General features: G+C 43.0%; 1 protein-coding gene across 1 annotated transcript; it reads right to left on the reverse strand.

Annotated features, from left to right (window-relative positions):
- Positions 1–9,199: 9,199 nt before the first annotated feature.
- On the reverse strand, positions 9,200–12,710 carry prdm14 (PR domain containing 14). The gene is made up of 7 exons (XM_066686909.1): positions 12,293–12,710; positions 12,090–12,134; positions 11,748–11,908; positions 11,167–11,437; positions 10,622–10,824; positions 10,150–10,251; positions 9,200–9,560 (listed from the first exon to the last, which is right to left on the reverse strand). The coding sequence occupies exons 1-7, from the start codon at positions 12,708–12,710 to the stop codon at positions 9,294–9,296; spliced, it is 1,467 nt and encodes a 488-aa protein (XP_066543006.1). The 3' UTR covers positions 9,200–9,293.
- Positions 12,711–19,129: the final 6,419 nt, after the last annotated feature.

The raw sequence follows: 19,129 nt of genomic DNA on the forward strand, positions 1-19,129 counted from the left end.
CGATTCCCGCTCCGGGTGACTGTCTGTGAGGAGTTGGTGTGTTCTCCCCGTGTCTGCGTGGGTTTCCTCCGGTTGCTCCGGTTTCCTCCCACAGTCCAAAAACACACGTTGCAGGTGGATTGGCGACTCGAAAGTGTCCGTAGGTGTGAATGTGTGTGTGTCTGTGTTGCCCTGTGAAGGACTGGCGTCCCCTCCAGGGTGTATTCCCGCCTTGCGCCCGATGATTCCAGGTAGGCTCTGGACCCCCCGCGACCCTAAATTGGATAAGCGGTTACAGATAATGGATGGACGGACAGTAAAGTACAGTGGAGTACAGTAAACTGCAGTAAAGTACAGTAAAATAAAATAAACTACAGTAAAGTACAGTGGAGTACAGTAAACTACAGTAAAGTACAGTAGAGTACAGCAAAGTACAGTGGAGTACAGTAAACTAGAGTAGAGCACAATAGAGTACAGTAAAGTACAGTAGAGTCCCACACCTCCACTCCGTCTCACCCTGTCTCATTGCTGTGTCATTGCTGTATCTCTCCTCCTCTCCATCTCACTTAATCTCATCAATGTCCAACACCTCCACTCTGTCTCATCACTGTCTCACTTCTGTCCCTCACCTCCTCTTCATGTCACTCAGTATCTTTGCTGTCCCACACCTCCACTCTGTCTCACTCTGTCTCATCGCTGTCCCTCACCTCCTCTCCATGTCACACATTCTCATCCCTGTCCCCCACCTCCTCCCTGTCTCACTCTGTACCCCACCTCCCCTGCCCACTGCTTTGACTCAGGGATCTGCTTCAGAGCTGAATGAAGGCAGGCTGAAGGCTGAATGAGAGGCTGTTGGCCAGTTGGTGGCGCTGACCCCGGGAGAGTGTGCTATTGAATCTCAGAATAACGAGCTCAGTGCTGCCTGAAAACAAAAGTCTAATTAAATCATTTCTCATCAAGACTCAAACTCATTATGTCTCCACACTGCTCTCAACAGAAGTTATAGAGCAGAGAAATATTCCATCACCATAAATACACACTGTTCAGTCATGAGGTCATCCTCCCAACACACACACACACACACACACACACAGAGAGAGAGAGAGAGAGAGAGAGAGAGAGGGTGAGAGAGTTAGAGAGAGAGACAGAGGGAGATGGAGAGAGAGAGAGAGAGAGAGGCTGCTTGGTTTTAGATGATGAAGGTGGTGATGATGATGATGATGATGATGAAGGTGTGTGGTCAGCAGGTGATTGATGAGGATGCTGGTTATTAACTGATCCTGATCAATAAAGCGCTGATGCTGAACATTAGCGAGAGACAAAGGAAAAAGCAGAGAGTCATCAAAGAGACACAGTAATTAACTACACACACACACTCCCAGACGGGCCATTCATCACACACACAGTGCACACACACACTGCCCACACACACACACACACACACACACACACACACACACACACACAAACATGCACACATTAACACACAGACACACACAGCCCACAAACACACAAACACAGTCCATTAATTTCATGGGCACTTGGTATGAGTCTAATCCCTAAACCCTAACCCTAACCTCTAAAACTTTACCCTAACCTCTAAGCCCTTAACCTAAAGCCTAACTTCAGAACCCAAACATGTCCACAGAGCAGTCAGTGAGAGACATGGCCACAGAGCCGTCAGCGAGACACATGGCCACAGAGCAGTCAGTGAGAGACATGGCCACAGAGCCGTCAACGAGACACATGGCCACAGAGACGTCAGTGAGATACATGGCCACAGCGCTGTCAGTGAGACACATGCCCACAGAGACATCAGTGAGATACATGCCCACAGAGAGGTCAGTGAGACACATGCCCACAGAGACGTCAGTGAGACACATGGCCACAGCGCCGTCAGTGAGACACATGCCCACAGAGACGTTAGTGAGACACATGCCCACAGAGAGGTCAGTGAGACACATGCCCACAGAGACATCAGTGAGACACATGTCCACAGAGAGGCCAGTGAGACACATGCCATGGATCAGTCAGTGAGACACATGCCATGGATCAGTCAGTGAGACACATGCCCACAGAGCGGTCATTGAGACAAACGTCCACAGAGAGGTCAGTGAGACACATGTCCATGGAGCAGTCAGTGAGACACGTGCCCACAGAGAGGTCAGTGAGACACATGTCCATGGAGCATTCAACAAGACACATGCCCACAGAGAAGTCAGTGAGATACATGTCCAGAAAGTGGTCAGTGAGAAACATGCCTGGAGTACACAGGTGGGGGGGTGGATATTTAACCACACAATCACTTTAAACTTTGACCTCACACACACTCACACTCCATTTAATGCAGGTTAAGTGCTTTATTTTCTGTGGGTGGGCTGTACACCCCCCCACTGGGCCCCCCAGAGACTATGGATCACCCCACCCAAAATAAAACTGATCTCCTCTGAACACCAGGCTCTAAAACAGATTCACACAACCGTCCCACTAATTACCCCCCCCCCCACTCCCACTAACCACCCCCAAGTCTGCTCCCAATCATCACCCATAATCACCTCCGTCCTCTGCCTCCACCCACTCCACTCCAGTTTAATAACAACACTCCATTGGAGCGAGAGGACCCTGACACCTGGAGTCCAGTTCCTACTTAGACCTCATTCAGCTCTGGACCAAACCGAACCAGACTGACACGCCCCACCCCGCCCCACCCCACCCCACACCGCCCCACCCCACCCCACACCTTCAATAAACCTCACAGAGGCAGAGTGCATCTGAACTCAAATTAAGACTGAAGTTGAATAATCTGAGGCAAATTGTAAAGTAATTTCTAGGCAGAGGTAATGTTTACAGTATTTTCAGAAGTCATTTTGAAATAATTTGAGGTTTTTAGAGATAATATTTTGAAATAATTAAAGAGAATATCTGAGGAAAATTTTGAGATATTTTGTGTAAAATCTGAGGTAAAGTGTTTAAGTAATTTATGGTCATCTTTTGAAATATAAGATAATTTCTGATGTACATTTTTGAGGTATTTCGAGATGATATTTTCAGATTATCTAAAGTAATTACCTGAGGTATTGTGATAAACTGAGGTAATGTAAATATTTAATAGGAAGTTTTATTTTACATCATTTGCGGTATGTTTGAGGTTTTTTTTTAATCCCAGGTTCCTCAGCAGACCCACTGGGTTCCGCTGTGTGCTGGTTATTGATTGCGATATTAATCTGACAGATATTTGGGGTCAGGAAGAGGAAGTTGGGGAGTTGTTTTCAGGCACAGATGGGGGTGGGAGTGGGGGGTTGCTTGTCCTGCATTTTTCTGTTCTGTCTACTCCTAATAAAGTGTGTGTGCGTGTGTGTGTGTGTGTGTGTGTGCGTGTGTGTGAGGATCAATGCAGCTGAAATGGAGAATGTTTTTACTCGGGCTGTAGTGAAGCTAATGGGTCAGAACATCATCTTTAAACCCAGCTTCCCATCAGCAGCACAAACGCAGAGGGTCAATACCAGCCGTCTCCATTACACACACAAACACACATACAAACACACACACACACACACACACACACACACACACACACACACACACACACACACACACACTAATGAAAATTCTAGGTGAAATGTCAGGTGAACACAAAAATAATAAGTACTCAACAATACTGAGACAATACTGAGGCAGTACTGGGACAATACCACAACCAATAGGAAGCCAGCACTGAGCCCACAAGGAGCTGATAGTGAGGCGATACTAAGCCAACACTGAGGCAATACTAAGCTGAAAGTGAGGCGATCCTGATCCGATATCGAGCTGGTAGTGAGCCGATACTGACCTGATTGTTTGGCAAAACTGAACCAATACTGAGCTGATAGGGGGCTGATACTGAGCTGATACTGAGCCGATACTGAAGCGATACAGATACGATACTGTTGCAATACTTAACCAATACTGAGGCCATACTGAGCCAATACTGAACCGATCCTGAGCTGATATCGAGACCGATATTGAGCTGATAGTGAGGCCATACTGAGCCAATACTGAACCGATACTGAGCTGATATCGAGACCAATACTGAGCTGATAGTGAGGCCAATACTGAGCCAATACTGAGGCATTACTGAGCTATTAGTGGTGCTATACCGAGCTGATAGCGGAGTGATACTGAGCTGATAGTGAGCAAATACTAAGCCGATAGTGAGGCGGTAATGAGGCTATACTGAACTGATAAAGAGGCAAAACTGAGCTGATAGTGGAGCAATTCTGAGCTGATAGTGAGCCGATACTGAGCTGATAGTGAGGCAATACTGAGCCGATACTGATCTGATAGTGAGCCGGTGAGCCGATATGTGATTTGTCCTGAACTGGCTCAGATTCTCTGCTCTGTGACTGAGCTGAGAGTGAAGAGAATAATCTGCTCAGTAACATTAACCCTTCAGCATCTGCTCAAACAGGCTCACGGGGGTTTGTCCCTGGGGGCCAGGACACACACACACACACACACACACACACACACACACACACACACACAATAATGGAGGTCTCCTGAATTCCACTCAGAAACTCTGACAGCAAAATGAAAACTTGAGGTCTCTCTCTCTCTCTGTTTCTTTTTTCCACAGCACCATTCTTCCTGCTCTCTCTTCTTTTCAACTTATCTCTATTAAGTTGTATCTGTCCCTCCCTCCCTCTCTCTCTCTCTCTCTCTCTCTCTCAATTTCTTTTTGATGAATGATTGATGAGTGTTCTGGGTGTAAACAGTGTTAGATCATGTTACAAAGAGAGTGAGACGTTTTCTGTGTGAGGTCAGAGTTCTGTTATTGGACTAATGTCCACATGTGTAACTTTATTAATAGAGCACCACTTTATATCCACCCCCCCCCCCCCCCACACACACACATACAAACACAGCCCAACAAACTGACTGACTGATAGACTGATGTTATTCTGCTGATGTATTATATTGCTAAATAACAGTGATTATAATTAGGTGTGAGGCTCGATCTGGGTCTTAGCATCGTTACTTTATATGAAATTATATTTATCGTCATAACTGAGAGAGAGAGAGAGAGAGAGAGAGAGAGAGAAACAAATAGAACAGGGAATGGCCCAGAATGACCCAGGGAATGATAGGTGTTTAAGAGTTAGATGCCCGGAAGGCTGGAGGTTAAACTGAGAGAGAGAGAGAGAGAGAGAGAGAGAGGTTATAAAGGTCTGTTAGGGTACATTAGGCTCAGAGAGGGTCATAAGACTTCATAAATGTTTCAACAGCAATGAGTGTCTGAGTCTTCCTGTGGCAAGAGTGACCACACACACACACACACACACACACACACACACACACACACACACACACACACAGAGTTAGGATGTGTGTATAATCCTTTTCTCTAATCCCTTTAATAACAGGTTTAGTTCAGAGGACTGAAGATTACTGCCATCTCTCTGACACTGACACTCCCTTCGTCCTGCAGCAGAACAGCAGGGTTCCTCACTGTCTCTGGACCCTCCTACAGCCACTGCTTAATGAGGGTCCGGCAGTGATCACTGACAACACTAAAATGACCCCCCAACACACAAACCAGTGCCATAGAACCATCCAGAATAACCAGCATCCACCACAATAACTGTACCTCTGTGAATGTAAAATGTGAAGAACTTTGACTAAGAGTCACATTCCACCAGAAACCGGCACCTCATCCATCTCCGATCAAATTATTGATCCCTGAATAATCCCACCATCCCATCACTGTCTGTGATGTCACTAATCCATCCATCCTATGAGACAGAGAGAGACAGAGAAAGAGAGAGAGAGAGACAGAGAAAGAGAGAGAGAAAGAGAGAGACAAGAGACGAGAGAGAGAGAGAAAGAGAGAAAGAGTGAGAGAGAGAGAAAGAAAGAGATCAAGGAGTGAGTCCCAAGAGACTGGCCTTCTGTAAAAGAGCAGTGGAAAGCAACTGTCCATCTGTTCTACTGTTTTATACACACACACACGCCTCAAACTATACATGTGCACTAAGACACACACACACTCTTCACACACACTCTCATTTAGTTTTCTGTCTGTGTGTACAGAGTTGTGCTGCTGAGGGTCAGTTTGTGAAAATGAGACAGGTTGTTCTGTTCTGACCGGTCCAGATCAGCAGGAACTGGACAGACGACAGGTTCCTGTTGTGTTTAAGGCAGATAAACAGCGCTGGGGGGTGGGGGTCTGGCGCCCGCTGTGAGGCCTGTGCTACATATGTATGACCACCGCTCTCCAAAGACGCACCACTGAGAGCCCCTTCGAGGTCTCATTCTTCTCTGGTAATAAAGACCAGAGTCTCCCTCGGAGCTAGGGTTCAATCAGCCACTGGGGCAGGGGGGCTTTGTGTTGGAGCAGTAAGGGTGAAATGACCACAGTGGGTGTATGTGTAATGGGGGGTGGGGGGGTCTGGATTGATTGATGCACATCTCTGGTCCGAGAGCCTCAGAGGGCCGAGCGCGAACTGACCTCGGAAAGGACCTTCCACCTACCGAGCTGAGAGAAACCCACTCGCCGGCGCCGCCCTGCTGGAGCACTGGAGGGTCAGGGATGCAGACGCTGCTTTTTCAAATGTAGGGCTCAGCACGTGGAACTGCACTTTTGAGAAAGAACTGAGCAGCATGCGAGCACACTAACTGTATTCTGGGACTTTAGTCTAGTTACTCTAGTTGTCGACCCGAGGAGGATAGGTTCCCCGTATGAGTCTTGGTTCCTCCCAAGGTTTCTTCCTCGTGTGCTGAAGGAGTTTTTCCTTGCCACCGTTGCCCCTGGCTTGCTCATAGGAGGCTTGGACCCGGATCTCTGTAAAGCTGCTTTGTGACAACTTTTTGTTGTGAAAAGCACTATATAAATAAAATTTGATTGATTGATTGATTAATCTAGTTAATCCCCTTAGTAACAGAGAGGGATTTTTATGAGAATTACTTCAATAATTACAGACTAACATTTCACTTAGCTGTTCTAGATATTGGTGAGAGTAATCCCCAGATCCCCAGTGAAAAAGCACCTGTACGCTATTGAAAATGTGTGTGTGTGTGGTTGGGGGGGGGTTGTAATTCTGGGGAAACTGGTCTGAGAGGACAGAAGGGTACAAGTGTAAATGAAGTGTGTGTATGTGGGGGGGGGGGGGGTTTGAATGTGGGGAGTGTCACTGAACAGAAACATTTCCTAAACCTAGTTCCTCCCACTCAGCCCTGGGTCATGGGTTCTGACCCAAAAAGGGGATCTTAATTTACTTTAGGGACCTCGTGGAGACACGAGGCCCCAGCAGAGAGTTCTGTGGGCTCTCTGTGTGTGTGTATTATTACGGAGGTATGTCTGAGCTGTGCCCAGCGCAATGAGTGTCCCTTCTGAGTTGGGGGGAGAGGGGGTGGTGTACTCAGGGGGAGTGTGTGTGTGTGTGTGTGTGTTGGTTTTATTGTCACTGTGTTAATGTGTGTTTGACCTTTGTTCAGTGAGGGGTGTGTTAGTGAGTGTTTAGTGGTGACTGAGAGCTGAGGGGTTAAAGGCCAGCGTCACAACACACTTACTGCACACACACACAAACACCCTAACGTCACACACTGATGAAGTAACGGCTAATTTATCAGTGACCCCTTTAGCCCTGTCTCTCTCTCTCTCTCTACTTCATTGCAGTAGTCCATTGTCATTAAATCTGTGTTGGAGGAGGTTCAGGCCCCTCCCCCTCACACCCCCCATAGCCACTTAGTAAAACACACTACAGTTCCTTTGTGTTTCGGCTGTAGCCATGAGACTGGGAGTGTGTGTGTGTGTTTCTGGAGGATGGAACGCCGTTCTTCCTGGAGTTTTGTGTGTGGTGTCTATGCTGGATACAGTCAGAAATGTTAGAGCGACGTTCCCATGTTCTCTCCCAGTGCTGTCTGTCACTGAGGGAACGCTCGAGTTCCTCTGTTATTTCAGTTCTGTCTGAATCAGCCGTGTTCCTCCACAGAGAACCCTATGGTTGGAGTTACTGCACTTCACCTAAAGCCTCGCTGGGGGCATAGGTGTATCTCAGTGGGACGTCTGTATGTCTCCTCCGCGATGAAGTGGTGCAAAAATCACTGTAAGATGTAAGAGCTCCCTGAAACACCCTGCAGCCCCCTGACCTTACTGCCGGACCCTCATCTCCAGAACCGGAATGTGGGCTCTGAAATTAGTACTAGCTCCTCTGGATGCCATGATGTGATAAGACCCCCTTATGGAAACAGAAAAGAGCCCCCCCCCCCCCCCCAACTCCACCCACTCCCCCTTACCCGGCGGGGCTTTTAATTTCCTCCGGACGCAGGGGGTTTGTTACAGACGTCAAATGCACGTCCAATCTGAGCAGGGCTTTACCTCGCACAGCCCAAACTGACTGCAAGGGGGCGGAGCTTAAAATACATCCAAGAGGAGGTCATTAGGGGGAGCTACACAGTGTTAATGCAATCAGCTAAACTTCCAATAATAATAATAATAATAATAATTGTAGTTACCATTATTATAATTAGTCTGTAAATAATAATGAGAGTTTCTGGGATAATATATTTTGATTTCTATTTTACACAACAAATGTACATGTCATTAATATTACACAAATAAATTCAAACAACACAGATTCATGCTGCGTTTTATTTGTTAATTGTTAAGTAACATGTCCGCAATTATGTCTCTCTCTCTCACACACACACACACAAACACACACACAAATACACATAAAAGGTAAAAACTAATTCAGACAATTAGACAGTAATAATATTATTATAATTAATATTTATAAAGTAGTGTTATCATAGCACATTTAAAACAAATATACACACGCCCAACTAATAAATAAATCACAATAAATTACACAGAAAAACAATTCAGTGAGGAAGTGATGTGCTAATACTCATGAATATGCAAATATTAACATCAGACTATTTAAATAAGACAATTTTAGACACAGGGAATTAAAACATATTATAATTAGACACTGTACATACACCGTCTGTGTGTGTGTGTGTGTGTGTGTGCGTTACAATGTTTGTGTGTGTGTTATGGTCGGAGTGTGTGTGTATCCTCTGTTGCTCCTGGACTCTCCCACACTGACCACTCTGTACAACACAAAACACACCAATAAACAACTACACAATAACTCTCTCTCTCTCTCTCTCTCTCTCTCTCTCTCACACACACACACACACACACATATTCTCTGTTCCTGACAGGGCATAAACTGTAATATCCCTGTTGTGTGTGTGTGTGTGTGTGTGTGTGTGCGCTTGTGTTATTGATGATGTTGTGTATAATTGATTAACCCTTTCTGCGCTGATCTTCACAGGAGTGCTGTGTTACCCCTGTAGTGACTGTGCGGACTCTTACTGTGGTGTGTGTTGATGTGCTGCTGAAGCTGCTGAGCTCCGGGGCACACGCAGCCACACACGCGACAGGTCAGCTGTTTGTCTTTGGCGTGGGTGCGCCGCACATGGCTGTCATGAGCTGCATGAGACGCAAAGGCTTTTCCACAGTGAGAGCATTTGAATGGCCGCTCGCCCGAGTGCTGGCGGATATGAGTCCGCAGGATACTGGACGCGGTAAACGCCTACACAAACACAAACAGTAAACAACAAACAACAACAAATGAACAACTAACATAAGAGAAACACCAGAAATTCCAGATTCTCTTTCAATTTGGGACAAGGCTTTGATTGTGTGTTTGTTTTTTGTAAATTAAAACTGCAGCGCTCTGGGAGGTCGAGGGTGTCTGGCCTTCAGTTACTCTTGGATCAACTTGGATGGACAGGGAAGGACATGGATGGACTGGGAAGGACATGGATGGACTGGGAAGGACACAAATGGACCGGGAAGGACACGGATGGACACAGAAGGACCGGGATGGACACAGATGGACCGGGAAGGACTGGGATGGACACAGATGGACTGGGAAGGACACGGATGGACACAGATGGACTGGGAAGGACTGGGATGGACACAGATGGACAGGGAAGGACATGGATGGACTGGGAAGGACACGGATGGACCAGGAAGGACAGAAATGGACCGGGAAGGACACGGATGGACACAGATGGACCGGGAAGGACTGGGATGGACTGGGAAGGACACGGATGGACCAGAAAGGACATGGATGGAATACAGTGTGGTGTGCTGAGCTGAGGGGAGCACTCTCTCACCTTGCTGCAGTACACACATTTGTAAGGTCGCTCGCCCGAGTGCACTCTCATGTGTTTGTTGAGACTGGAGGACTGAGAGAAGCTCTTCCCACAGACAGAGCACTGCAGAGAAACACAGAGCGTCACTTTAATTACACCCACACTCTTATTATCGCTCTTATTATCATCTATATAACTACAGTTACTATAACAACATTAACATTACTACTGCTAATATAACTACTATTATTATTTCTCAAATTCTTATATATTAAAAGTAATATAATATTATATAATATGATAATAATTCTAATTATTACAGTTATTATAATTACTATTATTAATGTCATTTTCATCTCTACTATCTGATCTCGGTTCCTGTGTGTGTGTGTGTGTGTGTGAGAGAGAGAGAGAGAGAGAGAGAGAGAGACTGACTGACTAAGTGTGTGTGTGTGTGTGTTTGTGTGTGTGTCTGTAAGTGTGTTTTGTGCACCTTGTGGGGACGGTGTTTCTCGTGGACATGGAGGATGTGGATGCGGAGGCGGTCTCTCTTCTCGAAGGAGCGACTGCAGAGGCTGCAGGGGAAGCTCCGGTCCCCTCGGTCCACGCAGCGTGTGTATTTCAGGTGTTTATCTCTGTAATATCTGTACGCAAACACCTTCCCACAGCGATCACAGCTGTAGCCCTCCGCAGAGTCTGACAACACACACGAGTAACAGCAGGATTTAGGATCACGTGCCATCACACACACACACACACACACACACACACACACACACACACACACACACACACACACACACACACACACACACACACACACACATTCTGCTGTCCAGAGATCAGGACACACACCATGAAGACCCTGAACTCTGCTCGATCTGTGTCACTTCACAATGACCATCAACATATACATTTATATCACATTTATGTCTTATTAGAGTCCTCACATCTCTCATTACACACTCATGCTTTATAAATATAATATTATTACATCTGGTGTGTGTGTTTGTGTGTGTGTGTGTGTGTTGTCCTCACCCTCGGTTGGGGTGGTGACCTCTCCATCGTGTCCGAACTCCTTCAGGGCGAGTGGGATCCCGAGGAACTGGACGTAGTGTTCTCCGTACCACACCAGCAGCTCGTGGCCCGGCAGCAGCTCGCGACACGATTCATAAAAAATCTGACCGTCCACCTGCAGAGCCACAAGGTTCTGCTCCTCAGAGAACCGGGCGTTCTGCACAAAACACATCCAGTGTCCTCGAGCCCCTCGACCGTCCACGAAGTGACTGAGCCGACCGTGTTCGAAGATCTGAAACACAGCGATACATTAAGTCTGCATGACCCCCTTCACACACAGTGGGTCCCCCACGTTATTAATGAGTTCAGTGCAGAATCTCTGACGCAGCCGAACTTAACAATGTCAATGTTACAGAATGATGAAAGTAACAAGTGACTGATCTGTGTCTTTGCTCTTTATCACTTTATTCATCTTTTAAAACTGTGGCAGAAAACCTGGAGCCCAGAGAAATTTAACAACAAAAATCATTAATATAACATTTCACTAATATTAACCATGTTAAATCTGATCTGTGTGTGTGTGTGTGTGTGTGTGTGAGTACCTCCCACATGAGGGTGTTATCATCATGTGTTTTGATCTCGCTGGTGTTCACCACTTTTCCTCTAAATGGACCGAACCTGCGGCCTTTCGGAACTGGACTCTTCCCAACAAACACTCCCCAACGACACACACTCCCACAGCTGGACCGCTGGACCACCAGCCCTACACACACAAACACACACACACACACACACACACACACACATTATACACATGCACAAAGACATATACATGTTATACCCATAAATTGACTTTCTCGCTTTTTCTCTCTCCCCCCAACACACACACACAGACAGCATTTGTAAATAATATTAATACAATCAAATAATCTTTAAATACAAACCTTCTGGAAGCTCCAGGGCTTCTGCATCAACCTCAACATCACACACTGTAAACAACAACAATAAATAAGGGTTTATTTTAGTGTGTGTGTGAATGATGAGTTTGTGTGTGTGTGTGTGTGTGTGTATGTGTGTATGTGAAAATGTGTGTGAATGGTGTGTGTGTATGTCTATATAAATATGAGGTTCTGCAGGTGAGTTTTACCCGGGTCTGAGAGAGAGACAGGTCCGGAGTGTGTGTTCTGGGGTCCGGAGTGCATGGAGTACCCGTACAGAACGGAGAAGAGGTCCTCCTGAGTGAAGCTGAATGTGTGTGTGGATTCTAGAGTGTGTTTAACTGGAGAGGATGATGATGATGAAGATGAAGCCAAGGGGCTATTGAAAGTCCAGGCCGGGGGCGGTAGGTTCTCCGGTTCTGTGTGTCTAAAGAATGGCAGACCGAAGATCTGCTCCGGAACTGAGGACGGTGAGGAACCGCCCCTGCTGCAGAGCGCTGGGGTTCCACCGAAAGGGAAGGGAACCAGGGAACGGTGTTCGGAAAGCAGGCGTCCGAGCGGTGCCAGGGGAACGTGTGGTGGAACGTGTGGATTCTGGAGCAGGTTCCTGTATTCTGCGGTCGGCATGGGGCAGAACGAGGAGAATCCAGACACTGAACCAGATTTGAACAGTCCACGGTCCACTGGAACTGGATCAGAAGCACATACAGAGAGCAGCATATCTGCAGCTTCACAGGAACACCGGAGAACCTGCAGGAACCCAGGAGAACTCAAGGACCAACAAGAAACTCAAGACAACCTACAAGGAACCAAGGAGAACTCAGGAGATCCTCAACTGCTGGGAGTTCTAGATTCGGCAGAAAAAAGAAAAAGAAAACAAAGGTCATGCTCAAAGTTGATCCAAACCAGAGTCTGGTTCTGTAGCGAGGAACCGTAACTTTACATGGAAGCAATACTTTAACACAACGTCATAAACAAACAAAAATATCACAACAAATGAACACGTTTAAAATTTAATACGAGTCTGAGGCTCCACAGAGTGACCACAGCCTCCACCCTGCATCCAGTTAAAGACAACATTCCTCCCTCCATCTATCCTCTCTCTCTTCCTCCTCCCTCCATCCTTCTCTCAATCTCCTTCTCCTTCTACCCCTCTTTCTTTCAGTTCAGAGTGTTATTATCCTGACTGGGTGAGGACAGTGGTGCTGAAGTCTGTAGATGATTCAGAACTGTGCCTCTGTCAACAGCGAATCAAACATTGAGAATTATTTACAGTAAAATTGTAACATTACAAATATAAAACCAGTAAAATAAAATGAGAAAATATTGAGATGCAAATAAAGGACATCTGTGCTAAAAAAAAAATAATAATAATAATTTCAGTTTCTATCTAATATCTCTCTTTCTCTCTCTCTCTCTCTCTCTCTGTGTATATATACACATCATGAATTTGGCAAAAAAATAATAAATAAAATAAAATAATAATAAATATATATATTCAAAAGGGTTAATATATTTTTAAAAGAATATAAGTAACAGATATTTAAAGTCACATTAAAAAATATATAAATTTTTATATGTAATATATTACAAGATTAAGATAAGATAAAATGTATGATTAATTATTAATATGCACGGATTACAGTTTTAACAAATAGATAATAAACAAAACAGTTTGTGTGTGTGTGTGTGTGTGTGTGTGTGTGTGTGTGTGTGTGTGTATAATTTCACACATATGTTACCACTTTATTATAACCCTCATTATTACTCCTCTTTTTAAAATAAAAATCTTCAAAAACACCACGTTCAAATTTAATTAATTGTATTAATTAATTGCAACTGATTTAAACAAATAATAAACAACAAATCAGTAAAAAAAAAAACTTTAAATCACTGGGCTTTATTTAAATCTGTTTCATTTCTGGCTGCTAGCATTATTCAGTTTATTATCAATAATATTAATAACAACAGCGATAATAATGATAATAATAATGTTGTTGTTTACAGCAGTGTGTAGGCGCACGAGCCGGGATCAGATCAGAGCGTTTGAAACACACACAGAGCCGCGGTGACACAGTAAACACTGAGCATTTTATAAAATTATATTAAAGTGTGAAATTAATAAATTCATTTAAAAAGATTAAAGGGATTTAAGTGTTTGAACTCACCGCGGAGATCAGTAGCTCCTCTCTCTGTCACACACACACACGCACACACACTCAGTCAGTCAGTAGATCAGTGTGTGTGAGAGAGACAGAAAGATGGACCGGGAGGGGCGGGGCTATAACTCACACGGAGTAGTTATTGGTTCATCGGCACGTGCTCTTTATCTTCATCATCAATAGAATCAGAACGAGTTACTTTTTTACACTCTCTCTCTCTCTCTCTCTCTCTCTCTCTCTCTCTCTCTCTCTCTCTTTCACATAGACTCACATTTATATAAACACTCGCACAGACAAAAACGCACCCCGCTGCATTTCTTTTACTTAAAATATAACACTAACTAAACATCACAGAATATAAAAGTACTTATAATCATCATTATCTAATTTAATTTATTATTTTTAGCCGCTTTCACGCGCCCCCAAATATATAACTTTTTATTAGAGCGATATTATAAAAATGACCTCCACTGTTATTCCCTAATCATTTTTAACACCATCTCAACCCTAATTCTATCTAGTTTTTATTTTTATAAATATTTTGTTCTTCATATTCTTCCTTTTATTTTTATTCTAATAATTATATTATACTTTTATTGCATTTCTGTGAAAGACCAGGAAATGACTGAGTTATAAAAGATCTGTAAGTGAACTGTTATTATCACAGATTAATTGTTGATCGTGAGGGAGAGGAGAGGACTGCGGACGGAGACGGTGACAAACGGGAGCTGTTTAATAAACTCCCGCTAACATTTAATGTTTATTGGAAATGATCAGAATATTAGTAACATATGTATCGTTTTCATAATAAGAATAAAATAGCCAAACAACAACAACAACAACAACAATAACAACAACAACAACAACAATAATAATAATAATAATAATAATAATAATAATAATAATAATAATAATAGCGGTTTGTGTAGGGCTCAGAGATTTCAAAATCCAAATCAGTAAAGACAGAAAAGGCCAGAAAGACAGACGAGAGTCGGGGAGAATGGAGGACAGACAGAGGACAGTGGAGGACAGTGGAGGACAGACAGAGGACAGTGGGGGACAGTGGAGGACAGACAGAGGACAGTGGGGGACAGTGGAGGACAGACAGAGGACAGTGGGGGACAGTGGGGGACAGGAGCTGGTGGGGAACAGAGTTCTGCTCCCGGAGTCTGACCTGAACCCCGCTCTACGGACTTTATTTATTTACGGTTTATTCTATGATTAATAATAAATCAGAGCTGAACAGTGGCGAGAATTTGAAAAAAAAAAAAAAGAAATATATATATATGTTATAACAAAATATGTTTGTTATAACAAAAAAAAAACAAACAAACAAAAAAAGACAAATAACGACTCCGTTATTCTTCCACAGAGGAATCTATGAAACACATTAAATGACATTTGGTTAAATCGCATTCGTTAAAAAAAACAAAGCCGTCTTTGAAAACGGGAGATTTCTGAATTTAATTTCATTAAAATTATTAATCTCTTTAACTAAAAATAACATTAATATAATTCAAGAGTTATATAATAACTTAATAATAATAATAAAAGACTTATGCCTTTCAGTTTCACAATTCAATACACAATGCATTGATGTTGTTAATAATAATAATAATAATAATAATATTTTATTATCACAATATTGAATTATAACTGATGTATTACACTGTTATAATTACTGCTCTCGTGGTAACGACGGGTCGCCGAGTGCGGGCTCCACTCTGAACACTGACAACACATTAATCCCCTTCAGATTTTATTAATATAGAAATAATGTTGTGTTTTTATTTCTTTTTAGAAACACTAACACGTGACGTTATATCGTTCTCGTCAAAACAGATAAATTAATATATAAAAGTTTACAGTCATATTCCGACAATGTAAAGAACAATAATCTGAACCATCTGATCCTCTTCCTCTCGCTCTCTGTTTATTCTCGGTGTTTGACTCCGTTAACGCTCTACAGAGTCTTCGCTGATGAAGCCGTGGCGCTGTGACTGTGATGTGTTTCGGTGTGTGTGTGTGTGTGTGTGTGTGTGTGTGTGTGTAAACCCAGTGAAAGTGAGGTCGCAATTTATTTAAAACAGGATCAGTTCCGTCTTTGCGGGTCGGACGGAGAGCTCTAACGGACCAGTTCTTCTGACGAGTTTTGCTAACTTGTCGAAATGTGCAACTTTGCAGCTCTGCGCATGCTCAGACCCTAACATTTTAATGTTTTTTTTTTACGTGATAAATCTGTTTTTCTCCGGTGTGTTTCACAGTCTTAGTTCACTGTTATTATTTGCTTGAGTGTTCCATATCTGTACACAGCGAATTAATGTAGAAGAAAACTTTTAAACCATTTTTATCATTGTAATTGTCTTATAATTTCTTTAATAAGGGGATATTGGCTGTGCATATCTCCTGCTTATACGTTTTTTATTTCACTACATTTAGCTTATCAGAGTTGTTCCTACTGCTTTATCTTCAAACGTACGAATAAAAATATACTTTGGGAGTAGATTACGACAAGGTAGCACTAACTCGTCAGAACACCTGGTTCTGAGCAAGGTTATGAGTGGACTCGAAAGAGGCAAAGTTGAATACAATCCGCCTCTGACGCCCTCTGGTGGTTGCACTACAAATTTCAACCGAGCTCTTTTCCATGGAAATAAACTAAAGCTAAACAGACTTTAATCTAAAATTTGACAGGTTGTCAGGTGTGTTCTGTCAGCTCTGCACATTTCCACCTAGTGTTTAAATGTTGATTATCTCCGGTGGAGACGCCAGGAGCCGATTAAACCTGGGATTCAGTGAATGTTTTGATGAGTTTTAAATGTATTATTGACTGAATTCATGAATATTAATTTTGATAATGCCTTCTGTGTTTTGGAAATTAGGTCATTCAAAATTAATATTAAAATAAATAAATACAAACCCACTCATAAATTTAAGTCTTAAAAATTCAGTTCTAGGTCAGAGGACCCCCCCCCCCCCCACACACACACCAGTTAAAATATTAACTGCTCAGATGTAGGCAGGGAGATTTATTTTTTTTTAATAAAAGGTTGGACAAAGTGGAGTGAGGTAGAGTGTAGTTGGGTGGTCCCAAACTGAAGTAACTCTCTCCTGGCTCTGTAATGTAATTGTTTTTTTGAAAGTAAATACATTTATAAATCTGTTGGTGCCATTTCACTCTCTCTAGACATTCACCAAAATATTGGAAAAAAAAAATGTGTTGCTTTACTCACAGACTCTGAGGCGGCGCTGGGTTGTGATGAATACTGGCAGTGAAAAGGGGTTCCTACCCAGCCACCATTCACACTCCACTGTAACCACCAAACCCACTTCCCACACTTTTTGACAAAACAGTCCAGAAAAAAATAAGCCAAAAACCCAGTCCATTTAATTTCAGTAAGCCCAAAAACACACAACACCTGCAGGTGAACAGATGAGATTTAATGTGAACAACACAACTGGAAAAATAATTATATTAATATTATTATTAATCTTAACATTAATAATAATAATAATAATAATAATAATACATCTCAGAGAGCAACACTGTAATCTTCCTCCTGAAAATTAATATAAGTTACAATATTGCTTCATTTTCATCATCAATCATTTAATACAATACACACCTGTACAGAGATAGAGAGAACGAGAGAGAGCAAGAGCGAGAGAGCAAGCGTGAGAGAGAGAGACAGAGAGGAGGGATGGTGGTGATGAAACAGGTTCATGTCTGTGGTTCTCTGTACAGAAATAATACAGACAGGTTCCGCCACTCATTTGCAGAACATTAGAACAGATCTAAGGCAGCTTTGCTAAAGCTTCAGGTTCAGCTCTAAACACACACACACACACACACGCGCACACACACACCACCCTGAAAAATCCCAAAACTAAAGTCCTCAACTCAGGGAAAAACAAACTGTTCAGAGCCACACGTCTCTGTGAAACTCACCCTCCACGACATGGCTTTTATTCTACATCCCACAGGCTTTGGGTTTCTTTTTTGCAAGGGTTGTGAGACACACACACGGTCCAGACCAGACACTGAGGTCAGTGGATTAAAAAAAAAAAAAAAATAAAAAAAAAAAAACCCTTTTAAATTGAAATAAATGTCCATTAAATAATCAGAGGGAAAAAAATCACAGCAATAAAATAATCTTTCATCATTTCATCCTTTTCACATAAACATTCCACAAAACAGAGTAAGTTAAAATTTCATATTTAAACACCTTCCAGATATTTGTGATCAGCAGTGTTTCAGAGAACTGCCTTAAACTTCAGCTCCGCCAACACTCAGCCTCCTGCGCCACACCTCTGCAAGATAAAAGTCCCTCAAAGACTTTAAATCTGATGCTTGCAGCATATCTTTAAACTAAACTGAAAATAAAATTTAAATGTTTGCTGCGGTCTTTTCTGTAAACATGAGTGCAGTGTGTACATTCAGCCAGTACAGGAGCAGCTCAGGGTTACACAGGTGTTATTACCCCTCTATGACCACAGCCCTCTCTCTCTCTCTCTCTCTCATACAGACACACACACACACACACCAAGCTGAGGCTCTGAGTATATTCCTGAAGCTCAATGCCGAGCATTGCCTGTGGAAAAACAGACTGGAATCAGTCCATTGATCAAATTCAATCAAACATTAATCAATCAGTCATCAGGATTAGAAATAAATAAAAACAACGCAAAGGAAATAAAATCAGGAACAGCCAATCAGATGAGCCATACCCTTGAAAACCCCACCCATGGCTGAGGGGTGTGTCTGTACAGAATTTCTCAAGTTTTCTTTATTTCTTTCCCCACTTCCGAAAAACAAACTTCAAATAAATTTAAAACTGGGTGTGAAATCTGAAGCAAACAAAAAATTATGTCCAAAACAAACAA

The sequence above is a fragment of the Hoplias malabaricus genome, chromosome 1, assembly GCF_029633855.1.
Source record: "Hoplias malabaricus isolate fHopMal1 chromosome 1, fHopMal1.hap1, whole genome shotgun sequence".
Taxonomy (NCBI): domain Eukaryota; kingdom Metazoa; phylum Chordata; class Actinopteri; order Characiformes; family Erythrinidae; genus Hoplias; species Hoplias malabaricus.

Coding starts and splice junctions, on each gene's coding strand:
- prdm14 (XM_066686909.1), bottom strand. CDS start 12,710: ATGCCGACCGCAGAATACAGGAACCTGCTCCAGAATCCACACGTTCCA. Junction 11,909..12,089: donor AGCCCTGGAGCTTCCAGAAG/GTTTGTATTTAA, acceptor TTGTGTGTGTAG/GGCTGGTGGTCCAGCGGTCC. Junction 10,252..10,621: donor AGAAACACCGTCCCCACAAG/GTGCACAAAACA, acceptor GTTTCTCTGCAG/TGCTCTGTCTGTGGGAAGAG.